This window comes from Felis catus, chromosome B4 (assembly GCF_018350175.1).
Source record: "Felis catus isolate Fca126 chromosome B4, F.catus_Fca126_mat1.0, whole genome shotgun sequence".
Classification (NCBI taxonomy): Eukaryota; Metazoa; Chordata; class Mammalia; order Carnivora; family Felidae; genus Felis; species Felis catus.
Window position 1 is genome coordinate 133020726 of NC_058374.1, and position 12364 is coordinate 133033089.

General features: G+C 59.7%; 1 protein-coding gene across 7 annotated transcripts in view; it reads left to right on the plus strand.

Annotated features, from left to right (window-relative positions):
• The window catches only part of CACNA1I (calcium voltage-gated channel subunit alpha1 I), a 137495-nt gene that overhangs the window by 106142 nt on the left and 18989 nt on the right, over window positions 1–12364 (plus strand). For all 7 annotated transcript variants that reach the window (XM_045062392.1, XM_045062391.1, XM_023257494.2 and 4 more), the window contains 13 exons: window positions 2049–2200; window positions 2858–3043; window positions 3324–3441; window positions 4173–4328; window positions 4799–4892; window positions 5881–6083; window positions 6751–7221; window positions 7528–7628; window positions 8365–8488; window positions 8772–8840; window positions 9372–9556; window positions 10009–10135; window positions 11437–11562. In XM_045062392.1, the coding sequence (XP_044918327.1) occupies window positions 2049–2200; window positions 2858–3043; window positions 3324–3441; window positions 4173–4328; window positions 4799–4892; window positions 5881–6083; window positions 6751–7221; window positions 7528–7628; window positions 8365–8488; window positions 8772–8840; window positions 9372–9556; window positions 10009–10135; window positions 11437–11562 (2112 nt within the window). The remainder of the gene's footprint in view (window positions 1–2048; window positions 2201–2857; window positions 3044–3323; window positions 3442–4172; window positions 4329–4798; window positions 4893–5880; window positions 6084–6750; window positions 7222–7527; window positions 7629–8364; window positions 8489–8771; window positions 8841–9371; window positions 9557–10008; window positions 10136–11436; window positions 11563–12364) is intronic.

Here is a 12364-nt window from a genome sequence, read left to right on the forward strand (position 1 = left end):
CTGATGGTTGGCAGCTCTCCCCCTCTCCCCAACCTTGCGCTGGCCGGTGCCTCTGCCCAGATACCTTCTCTTCTCCTCCCTCTCACTGGGTTCCCCCTCTCAGCTTTGAGGGCTCTGCTGAGATGTCACTTCTTCCAGGAAGGTGCCCCTGCAGGCACCTGACTGCAGGATTACCGTTCCCTCAAAGCTCCCTCACCTTTCTCTGTTTTTAGCACCTACCACTGTTTGTCAGCTCGGGGGTTGGGCTTTGCCACCGGAACCTGCGCTTCTTGGGGGCGGGCAGGATGCCCTGATGCATTCACCACTGGCCATCCTGGGTAGCACGCCCAGCCCACCGTGCTCAGCTCACCTGTAGAATGCATGCAACAATGAAGGAGCGGAGGAGAGGATGGATGAGTTCAGGTGGAGTTTCTGTGTGTGTGATGGAGAGCAGTTTGGAGTCTGATTTTGTGGCTCTGCTGCCTCCTGGCCGGGTGGCTCAGGGCGAGTCGGTTCACCTCCCCGAGCCTCAGTGTCCTTATCTGAAAAACGGAGGCACCAGCGGATTGTTGGAGGCGTCCGTAACTGTGCCGGATGTCAAGCTCGGTGCGCATGCTCAGGCCTAAAAAATGGCCCTTCCCCTCTCTGTGATTCAGGCTTGTTGGTGAACAGAAACCCGGCACTTTCACAGTCCTAGAGAGAGAAGGGAGGCGCTGGAGCCCCGTATGGCTCTTAGCGGGGAGCCCTGGAATGAATATCATCTTACTGCACCCCCTCGTTTTATGGATGAGAAAACTGAGGTTGGGGGGGAATGTCCCTAGAACCCTGTCTCCTAGTCATGGCCTGTAGTGTGGTCTGTTTTGGATTCCAGGGTTGCTCAGATGGTTCCGCTTATACTGGTGTCTCTTGCTGCTAAAAACCAGGAGGGAAACAGCTCCAGGGTCAGAAGGTGCTAGTCTCTTTCTGATCAGCCGGTGACTTTAACCCTTGTCCTCTCTGGGCTCTAGTGTCTTCCCCTGAGAAGTGTGTGAAGCCAGCCCCCTGGACCAGGGTGCTCGCAGACATTAAAGAGTTGGGTGGCACACAGTAGGCGCATGGTCTCTGTCTGCCCTTCTCAGGGCACAGTGGTCTCCAGCCACCCATGATCCTGAGGTGGCCATTGCTGGGGAAGGGGAGAGTGGGGAGGGCCCGTCGGGAGGTCTGCACAGGCAGAGGTTAATGGTGGGAGCCTTGGAGGCAGGCTGCCGGAGTTCAGGTACCGGCTCTGCCCCTTACCAGCCCCACAGCCGAAGGCAGGGGCTGGCCTTCTCCGAACCTGCTTCTTCATCTGCAAAATGGGCTCTTATGGGATTAAGTGACACAACGCCTGTAAAGTTCAAAAAAATAGGTCCTGTGTGTGGTAAGTGCTTCCTAAGTGGGATAGGGTCATGGGCAAACAGGGGTCATGGGCAAACAGGGAGTTTCTGGCGTCTACTGGCCTGTCTTCTTGTCTTGCTCTGTATCAGCTTCCAAGACTCCTTCCTCCCTCCCTCCCTCCCTCCTTCCTTCCTTCCTTCCATGTTTATTTACTTTCGAGAGAGAGAGAGAGAGAGAGAGAGAGAGAGAGTGAGCAGGGGAGGGGCAGAGAGAGAGGGAGACACAGAATCTGAAGCAGGCTCCAGGCTCTGAGCTGTCAGCACAGAGCCCGATGCGGGGCTTGAACTCATGAACCACGAGATCATGACCTGAGCTGAAGTCAGACGCTCAACCCACTGAGCCACCCAGGCGCCCCTTCCAAGCCTGCTTTCTGATAAGTCCCCTCAGTGTGCAGTACCAGCATCATTTCCAAATGTGTGGAAGGCCAGCCCCGTGGGGTCCCCCCATGTCAGTGGACTCTTAATGACAACAGAGGTGCAGCAGAATTGTGAGGCTCTCAAGGCCGTTGCAGTCCAGCGAAGACATTGACCTGCCAGCTCACTCAGCCTCCCCGCCTCCCTGGGGGTCCTGCAGCCGATGAGCGTCCACAGAGGATCCATGGCTGTGCTCTGCCCTGACCAGGGTCCCTGTTCCCTGTCCCTGTGCCCCCACAGCCTGAGGAGCTGACCAACATCCTAGAGATCTGTAACGTCGTCTTCACCAGTATGTTCGCCCTGGAGATGCTCCTGAAGCTGGCCGCCTTCGGGCTCTTCGACTACCTGCGCAACCCCTACAACATCTTCGACAGCATCATTGTCATCATCAGGTGCTGCCCCTGCTGCCAGCGGGCTGGGGGCCCGGAAGCAGAGTGGGGAGGGGGGGCGGGGAAATCTAGTGCCCTGTCCCCCGCCGGTAAACAAAGCATGTCCGGGCACAAAGGAAATCAATTGCGCAGAAACCCAGTTCTCGAATACTTACAAATTTGTCCTCCAGTAACATATGGGCTTCTAGATTAATGTATTAAGTAGCAAGATCCAGCAGCAGGTCTTGGGACTACCGTCATCCCAAAGAAAGGATGGGTATAAATAGTGTTTGGGAATATGTCCATCAGCTGTTGTAAGATATAAAAACAGCGGTTTTGATCGGTCAAAAAGCCATAAAGATTGCTCATTCTCTGTGGCTTGTTTTCATTCATGATCTAAAGAATGGTAAATCTCATGGAGAGGTCAGTGGCCTTCGTACCTCCTGAATCCTAGCCAGAGACTGCTCATGGGGGGTGTCCGTGGACTCCAGGTCAAGAGCCCCTGGTTTGAGCATGCCCTGGAGCAGCGACGGCCCGTGAAACATGTTATTTGTGGGATGAATGAATGAATGGATGTTCTCCATCTCTCTGCCCCCCCACTGGCCTCCCCTTGCCCTCCTCTCCCTCTGCTCTGCCCTCCGTTGAACACTCCTGCCTGTCTCCCCTGCTGCCTCCTCCCAGCATCTGGGAGATTGTGGGGCAGGCGGACGGCGGCCTGTCGGTGCTGCGGACCTTCCGGCTGCTGCGGGTGCTCAAGCTGGTGCGTTTCATGCCCGCTTTGCGGCGCCAGCTGGTGGTGCTCATGAAGACCATGGACAACGTGGCCACCTTCTGCATGCTGCTCATGCTCTTCATCTTCATCTTCAGGTGAGCCCTGCCCACCCTGGGGAGGGCCGGAGCCTGGGGTGGGATTGGGGGGGCGGGGGGACATGGCTGCTTGAGCTTCTCCAGGCGCCACCCTGGACCTGGCTGCGAGTCCTGACGCCATCACTGAATCCCCTATGGCTCTGAGCGAGGACTTGCCCTCTGAGCCTCAGCGTTGGCTTCTGTAGAACGGAACCAGCGTTGCCCCTGCCATCTTACCCGGCCGTTCTGAGAACGACACAAGGTGGGTGGGTCCCTTGAGCCACCCCCATTCCTCCCCCAGCATCCTCGGGATGCACATCTTTGGCTGCAAATTCAGCCTCCGCACGGACACAGGAGACACGGTCCCCGACAGGAAGAACTTTGACTCCCTGCTGTGGGCCATCGTCACAGTGTTCCAGGTGAGCAGCAGCACGTGTTCACGTATGTCAGGGGAAGGGGTTTCTCCCAGGACCGCCGCTTGGCTTGCTTTTCAGAGGTGCCCCTCGGAGAATCCAGAGAAGGGGGGGTGGCTCGCCAGGGAGGCCCCTCAACTCCGGGCTCCGGCAGGCAGGTGTGGGTGCGGGGTCAGGCTGGCACTGCATTGGCTCTGGGAGCTGACTGGCCACCTGGTGCCCATCTCTGCCCCTCCACCCCCGCCCCAAGACCTGGGTGCATTGGGATTCTCCCCTGAGGCTATTTTCTCGCCATGGTTAAATGAGTGTGCACGGGTCCGGGGGGCAGAAGGAAGAAGGGTGGGCTTGTGGAGGGGGGGGGGCGGCGCAAGCAGATAGCAGATAGAGCAGAGAGGATAGGGCTGTGGGAGCAGCCAGGAAGGAGCACCCATCAGTGGGGAGTGAGAATCAGGGCAGGAGGTGGGTTTTGGGCCAGCGGGGTGGGGGGCGGAGAGGCCGTGGGCAGCGCAGTGTGTGAGTGAGGGGCATGGGCTGTGCCAGGTGGGCACACTGCCAGCTGGGGCCGTGTCACGTGAGGTCCCTGGGTGTGCTGGGGCCCGTGTGAGAGGGTGCTGTAGGTGCGCACGGGCTGCAGGGTGCCTTTAGGCTCCTGCACCCGGTGGATGCCTTCTGCCCTTGGGCTGGGCCGGGGCCTGGGGGTACCCCAGGGCTGACCTGTGCTCCCCCTCCCCCCACAGATCCTCACCCAGGAGGACTGGAACGTTGTCCTCTACAATGGCATGGCCTCCACCTCCCCCTGGGCCTCCCTCTACTTTGTCGCCCTCATGACCTTTGGCAACTACGTGCTCTTCAACCTCCTGGTGGCCATCTTGGTGGAGGGTTTCCAGGCAGAGGTGAGTGCGGCCCTGGCGGAGGAAGCACCCGCATGGGGCCTGGACCAGGCTGGGTGGGGGAGGGGTCTGGATGGGGGAGGGCTGCAAGTCAGCCGTCTAGCAGGGAACGCTTTCCGAAGGAGGGGGTTGTCAATTAGGTGGTGAGCTTCCGGTCACAGGAAGCATGCAAGTGGAGGCTGCAACGGGGTCCTTGTCTCTCCCTCGGAGGTGTAGGACAAGGTCTCTCCATCTCTGAAATTCTAAAGCCCCTGAGATCTGGATCCTGCCTCCTCCTTTCTCTGAGGTTTAGGGGTTACTTGCAGTCAGGCGGGTGTGGGCTTATGGGCTCACTCCTCGTTAGCTTCTCACTTTCCTTTTCTGAGGCTCTGTTTCCCTATCTGTAAAATGGGCATGAAAGACCCATTGAAAAATTCAGGAGGGAGGGAAGGGCTGAGCCAACGTGCATTCCAACAAGAGGGATGGTCTCCCAGGGTGACGCCAATCGCTCCTACTCGGACGAGGACCAGAGCTCATCCAACATGGAGGAGTTCGACAAGCTTCAGGAGGGCCTGGACAGCGGCGGAGGTAAACAGGTCTCCACTGTCACCTGAGGGACCAGGACGCTTCCCCAGAGAGATCCAGGGGGGCTCAGGGCTCAGCATCAGCTTTCCCCTTAAGCCCAGGCTCCAGGACTGCTAATTCTCCGTGGTTTGTTTACGTTCATAATGGAAAGAAACAGGCAAATCCCCCCAGAAAAAGTCAGTGACATTCATAACCTCCTGAGTTCTAGCCAGAGGTAGGTGCACTTCACTCACCCCTCCATGGTGTGGCCTGTTGGGAAGAGACAGCCTCAGGCCCCAGGACTCCTGGCTTCTGGTCCTGTTTGGCCCCATAGGGCAGCTTGGAACAAGCCTCCCCAACCCATGGCCAGTGTCCTCCTTGAAAACCGGGCTGTACCATTTTTGCCTTGCTTCCTGAAGTGGGCCCAGGAGTGAGGTTTCTATGAACACAGCCTGGCCCTGAATACAGGAGGCAGGGGATCCACTCACCCAAAAAGAAACCTGACACGATGAACGCTGAGTAATGTGTAGACATGTTGAATCACTGGGGCACCTGGGTGGCTCAGTCGGTTAAGCATTTGACTTCAGCTCAGGTCATGATCTCACAGTTCGTGAGTTCGAGTGCTGCATCGGTTTCTGTGCTGACCGCTCAGAGCCTGGATGGAGCCTACTTCGGATTCTGTTTCCCTTTCTCTCTGCCCCTCCCCCGCTTGTGCTCTGTCTCTAAAAAAATGAATAAACGTTAAAAAAATGAAAAAAAAAAAAAGAAATGTTGAATCACTACCTTGTACATCTGGAGCTAATATAACACTGTATGTCAACTATGCTGAATTAAAATTAAAAACTTAATAAAAAAAAGAAAGCTGAGAGCTGTGCAGGAAGGGTCCAACGGGGAAGGTGGGGGAGGTCTCCCCAGAAAAACTCTCTATTTCTGTTCCCACCCATGTCTGTCTCATGAATTCTTTTGTTCTTATTCTATTTGCCCCTCTTTCCGTCTCCATCTCACCCTCCAGATCCCAAGATCTGCCCAATCCCCATGACCCCCAATGGGCACCTGGACCCCAGTCTCCCACTGGGTGGACATCTGGGCCCCCCCGGGGCTGCGGCACCCGCCCCCCGCCTCTCGCTGCAGCCGGACCCCGTCCTGGTGGCCCTGGGCTCCCGCAAGAGCAGCGTCATGTCACTGGGGAGGATGAGCTGTGACCAACGCTCCCTGGTGAGTCCCTGAGGGGTGCTCTGGGTGGGTGCTTCCTGCTGGGGTGTATGGGGAGGGACCCTGGGGAGAGTGCCTGTCAGTCTAGCCTCAGGCTGGTGCCCAGGTGTCGGGGACCAGACTCTCCAGCTAGAACCAGGCAGGGACCATATGTGTTGCATTCTTGAGTGCCTAGTGCCAGAGTAGGGCCTGGCAACAAAGAATGAATGAATGAATGAATGAATGAATGAATGAATGAATAGTGCCAGTGCATCCAGTGTGGAGAACTGGGTTTTTATCGTGGCCACACTGCAGACGGCAAAGAGCTGGGCTTTGGGGTCAGACATACGAGAGTTCAAATCTAGCCTCTGCCACTTTCAAGCTGTGCGGCCATGAGCAAGCCCTCTCTGAATCTGTTTCCTTACCTGTAAAGTGGGAAGACTACCCTAACGTGCTCTGGCTTCCTCAAGGGAAGTGAGGTGGCAGGAGGAGATGTAACCACACCCTAGAGGCGCCCACACATCCATGGATGCAGATGGAGTGACAGCCGGGCAGGGAGAGGACCCCTGGGGTCTAGCCTGTTCTGTCACCCACCAGCCAGGCCTCAGCGGGTGTGCAGGCTGCCTCCAGTCACAACAGTGGGTCGCGTGTGTGTGGCGGGTGCGCTGACCCGAGCCCGGCTTCCTTCCAGTCCAGCTCCCGGAGCTCCTACTACGGGCCGTGGGGCCGCAGCGGGGCCTGGGCCAGCCGCCGCTCTAGCTGGAACAGCCTCAAGCACAAGCCGCAGTCGGCCGAGCACGAGTCCCTGCTCTCGGCGGAGCGCGGTGGCGGTCCCCGGGCCTGCGAGGGCCCCAGGGACGAGGGCCCGCCGCGGGCTGCGCCGCTGCACGCTCCGCACGCCCACCACGTGCACCACGGTCCCCACCCGGCGCACCGGCACCGCCACCACCGCCGGACGCTGTCCCTCGACACCAGAGACTCGATGGACCTGGCCGAGCTGGTGCCCGCCGTGGGCGCCCACCCCCGGGCGACCTGGAGGGCGGTGGGGCCGGCCCCCGGGCACGAGGACTGCAATGGCAGGATGCCCAGCATCGCCAAGGATGTCTTCACCAAAATGGACGACCGCCGGGATCGCGGGGAGGACGAGGAGGAGATGGACTACGTGAGCGGGCGCGGGGTCTAGGGGCGGGGCCCGGGGCCAGAGCCCAGGGGTACAGGGGCGGGGCTAGAGTGGGAGGGGACTCAAGGAGGGCGGGCAGGGGGCGGGGCCGGAACTGCCCACCCCAGCGACCCGCCCCTCTGGTAGAGGAGACCTCTTAGCCTTCCCTGGGAGGAGCGAGGGTTCTGTTCTCCTGGGAGAAGCCGCAGGTCGGCCGGCGGCCCCAGTTTGGTATTTGACCGGGGTGGGCGGAGATGCGCAGCTCTGCGCAGCGCCGACCCGTCTGCACTCCCATCTTGGCCTTGCCAGACCCTGTGCTTCCGCGTCCGCAAGATGATCGACGTCTATAAGCCTGACTGGTGCGAGGTCCGCGAGGACTGGTCTGTCTACCTCTTCTCCCCTGAGAACAGGTGGGCGAGGCCAGGCTCGGTGTGAAGTTAGAGTAGGGGGTTGGCGTGTCCGGGAGGGAGAGATACTTGCTGAGCCAGGCAAGGCTCCTGGTAGCGGGTCTTCCATAGTCCAGAGGACCTTTCTGGCCCAGGGGTGGAGGGTCTGCAGGGCTGGGGGAGGGTCTAGGTGTTCATGCAGGGGCGGGGGATGGGGGCTCCCTGGGCATCCCTAGTCCAGGCCATTCCTGTGCTGACACCAGGTTGGACAAATCCTCATGTAGCCTGGGGTGCTCACATCTGGAGGGGGCATCAGTAGGCCTCCTGGAGGAGGAGGCCTTTGTGCTGGGTTTTGGAGGCTATGTAGATAGCATTCCAGTAGGTGAAGCAGGGGTTGTGAGGAGGTGGAGGCTAGTCCAGGCGGAGGGAGCAGCCTGAGGGAAGGCCTAGGGGGCAGAAGCTGGGGGCATCAGGCAATGTGTGTCCAAATGGCTGGAGGTCCAGGCTCAGAGCTTTGAACCGGTGTTTGGAAGGCCTTGAGTGCCAGGGCAAGATGGATGGCCTTTATCCTGTGGTGCCATGTGCTCAGGGGAGGCAGCTCCGAGTGGGCACCTGAACAGACCTGAAGTCACCACCTGTTGTGTGGCCCGAGAAGAGAGATGTCTGCTCCTCATGGCCATCCTGGTCCCCATGTGTGTCTGGGCCCTCTGGGGCAAGGGGCACACTGACACTCCTGTGGCACCCTGCCCACCCTGCCCAGGTTCCGAGTCCTGTGTCAGACCATCATTGCCCACAAGCTCTTCGACTATGTGGTCCTGGCCTTCATCTTTCTCAACTGCATCACCATCGCCCTGGAGAGGCCCCAGATCGAGGCCGGCAGCACCGTGAGTGGCCGAAGCCTTCGGGCAGGGCGAGGGACAAAGCGGAGGGGCAGGCCGCCAGGGCCTGCTATGGGATACTGTGAGGGGCTGAGGGGGCTAGGGGAGCTCAGCCAGGCCCCACACCAGGCGCCGTGGAGGGAGGTGTGGCAGGAGCTTGCCGCTGGAGACGGGACGCCTCCTGAGACCCAGGTAGCAGCAGGGTGCCCCTTGGCTGAAGGCAAGAGGCCGACCAGGGGGCTGAGCAGTTTGGGGAGCCCCCGGGCCCACAATATCTCCCTTCTTTCAGGAACGTATCTTCCTCACTGTGTCGAACTACATCTTCACAGCCATCTTCGTGGGCGAGATGACGCTGAAGGTAGTCCCCAGCTTCACCAGGGACCCTCTCCCACCCCCAGCGTGGGGGCCCTTGGCTCTGGGCAAACCCCTTAGAAAGCTTGTCACTCACCTGTCCCTCGGCCACATTCCACAGAGGGTGTGGGAGGCCCACCCCTGCTAGGTGCCAGGCCCTAGGTTGGGCTCCAGGGACCCGGAGGGGGTCACTCTCCAGGAGCTCATATCCTGAGGGAAAGGCGAATGCGGGGGAACATTTACAGTGTCACCGAGATACTTGCTGGAGGTGTGGGGTGCAGGGGAAGGATCCCTTTCCGGATGCTGCCCAGAGCACTTGGCTTTGAATCGAATTGGGTTTGCCAGATATGCGGCGAGTAGGCAATGGGGCGGCTCGCTGGGCCTGTGTTTCAGGGGGGCAGCGGGGTACCTGACCCCTGCCAGACCATCCGCCCAGCCCTCTGCCTGTCTGCGTCCCGCCCCCTCACTGAGGCTGGCTACACCGCCCCGCCCCCCAGTCGCGAAGTCGGGCTGACTCCGCCCATCGCCCCGCCCCCAGGTTGTCTCGCTGGGCCTGTACTTTGGCGAGCAGGCGTACTTGCGTAGTAGCTGGAACGTGCTGGATGGCTTTCTGGTCTTCGTGTCGATCATTGACATAGTGGTGTCTGTGGCCTCAGCCGGGGGAGCCAAGATCCTAGGGGTCCTTCGAGTCCTGCGGCTCCTGCGCACCCTAAGGCCCCTGCGGTGAGGATGTGCCCGTGGATGGGGGAATCCCTGCACGTTCTGGTGAAGCGCCCGGGGTCTAAGTGGACCTCTCACCCTAGCCCTCCTTACCCACTCATTCCTCTGATAGCACGTGCCAGATTAGCGGGGACAGGGACCAGGCTGTTGAAGCTGTTCCTGGGGGTGGAGTCTGGAAACCCTAGCGGGAGAGGGGTGCTGAAGAGGCAGGGCTGAAGGTGGCCCCCAGGACTGCTACCCACTTTCTGTGTGTCCCTGGGTGGCTCGCTGCCATTTCTGGCCCTCAGTCTCCAGATGATGGTGTGGCGTGGACCCCAGGGGGACAGGGGTAGGGCATAGTGCCTTCCTGTGCATATAGATCTGGGGTCTGAGGTTCTCTACCCTGGTGACTCTGGGCACAGTGGGTGCTGTCTCCAGACATGGCTCATGGTGCCTCTGCCCCTTTCTGCCTCCAGTGTCATCAGCCGAGCGCCTGGTCTGAAGCTGGTGGTGGAGACGCTCATCTCTTCTCTCAAGCCCATTGGCAACATCGTCCTCATCTGCTGTGCCTTCTTCATCATCTTTGGCATCCTGGGGGTGCAGGTGAGGGGTGCTCAGGCTGGGCAGGCGCTGGGGTGACGTTCGTGGTCGGGGAAGGGGCTCCATATTCCTGCTCAACTCTCCTGACCTTGTGTTGACCAACCTGGGGGCTCAGGTGGCCCTGGTAGAGCATCCCCGTCCCTGCCAGTGGTGAGCTCTCAGTCCAGGGAGGGAGGCAGACACAGACCTAAACATCTGAGTGCAAAGAAGCCTGGGTAAATGGGATCACAGGGGTTGAAGCTACACAGAAACACAGGGCTGCTGGGAGCAAGAGGAAAAGCATCCAGAAGGCAGTGGCCTTGGCATTGGGCCTTGAAGGAAAAGTGATCCCGCAGATCATGGTGGGTGGAAGGTATTTCGGGGGAGGTGGGCACATGCGTGGAGGTGAGCTCAGGAGCTCTGGCTGGCATAGAGACATGAGCCAGATGGTGGGCTGGGCCAAGGTGGGAAAGACCTGGAACAGCAGCTGAGGAGCTGGGGCCAGTTTCTCTGGGGCAGAGACTTTGGAGAGTCTCGGACACAGGCAGGGCCTTGAGCTAACTCGGATTTTGGCTTGGAGCTCAGGAGGAGGACGGGACCTTAGGGCTGGACAGGGAGGAGGAGTGAGGCAGATTGTAAAAGTGTGTGACAGGGGAACGGCCAGAATGACCTGGGCCCTCTGGGGTCTGAGCTGCTGCTGAGACCTTCCTCTTCCTTGCGCCGAGGCCCCCAGACTCCTCACCTGGTCCTGGGTTTGGGGCTGTGGCCACAGAGGATTTCCGGGCACAGGTGTGCTTTGGGGTTGCTAAGAGATCTGTAACGGCCACCTGGGCAGGAGGGGTGTGGTGTGGACTCCATGTGGACAGTGACACCGCCCCTTCCAGGCAGAGCGCCTGGGTCCCTAGAGAGGGTCCCTTTACTTCTGTCTCTCACCCTTGGGGATACGCAGACAACTTTCTCCTGTTGAGTGTCTGCCCGCATCCCCGGGACTGAAGTGAGGTCTGAGAAAGAGCCCAGAAATCAGACAGACCAGGGTGGGAACCTTGGCTCTGCTACTTTCTAAACCTCCTAGGACTTTGGGGAAATTACCTAACACTGCTGGGCCTCAGTCTGCGCATCTGTGAGATGGGCTGAGAGTAGCCCTCCCTTGTGTTGGGGGACTTGGTGAGGTGGTGTGGTCGGGTGCCTGGCCCATGTCATGCACAGAGGGAGTGACCCTGCGGGACAGGTTCCTCTTCTGATTTGCAGCCCCCTGACCCCCACTCCAGGAGCTTCGGCAGACCCATCACTAACCCTGTGGTCCTCCCCCCTCCCCCCTGCCCCAGCTCTTCAAGGGCAAGTTCTACCACTGTCTGGGTGTGGACACCCGCAACATCACCAACCGCTCTGACTGTGTGGCTGCCAACTACCGCTGGGTCCACCACAAGTACAACTTTGACAACCTGGGCCAGGTGAGCGCCACCTGCGTACCCCCTGCCCTGACCCGCCTCCCCAGTGGGTGGGGGTGCCGACTCTTCAGTGCCAACGGCCCTGGGATCACAGATCGGGCTCTGGTCCTGCTCTGCCAGGACCGACCCTGTGCCTTCTCCTTTCCAGGACTCAGTTTTCTCTTCTGCAAAATGGGTGGGGGGTGGAACTCACCTCACAGGTAGCATGAAGCTTAGAGATCCTGAGTGCAGAGTGTCCCGGAAGTCCCTGGCGCTTAGTAGGTGCTTCAGTGGACATTGGTTTCTGGCCCCCACCCCCCACCCAGGGGACCTGGACAAGAGTTTTAGAGACAGCCAGACCTGGATGTAAGTCTCAGCTCTGTGCCTCTTCTTGTGGGTGTAGGCTCTCTGAGCCTCAGTTTCCTCATCTGTAAAATGGGAATGTGATGGCCTACCAGGCAGGCAGTGGTGACAAAGTGTAGCAAAGCCCCTGGCCCAGGGTCGGGGCAGAGGGGGGGTTCCTCTTCCGGCACCCATCTACTTTGCTCTCCACCTCAGTGGGCTGGCAGGCCCCCTGCCCAATTCCTGCCTTGCCCTTCGTCTCCTCTCCTGGGGGCCTGCCAGGCTTGACCCATTGAGTAGTGCCCAGCTGAGAACCTCCACCTGGCTGCCTCCAAAGAGCCTCATGCTTCCCCCCACAATTACTGTTTCTTGAGGGCCCACCCAGGTGGCTAGGGATGATCAGATGGGGCGTGCCTTCCCCGGGTCACACAAGGAGGAAGCAGGATCGAGGTCTTTGTGACCCAGGGGACCCTCTGGCTGGCCG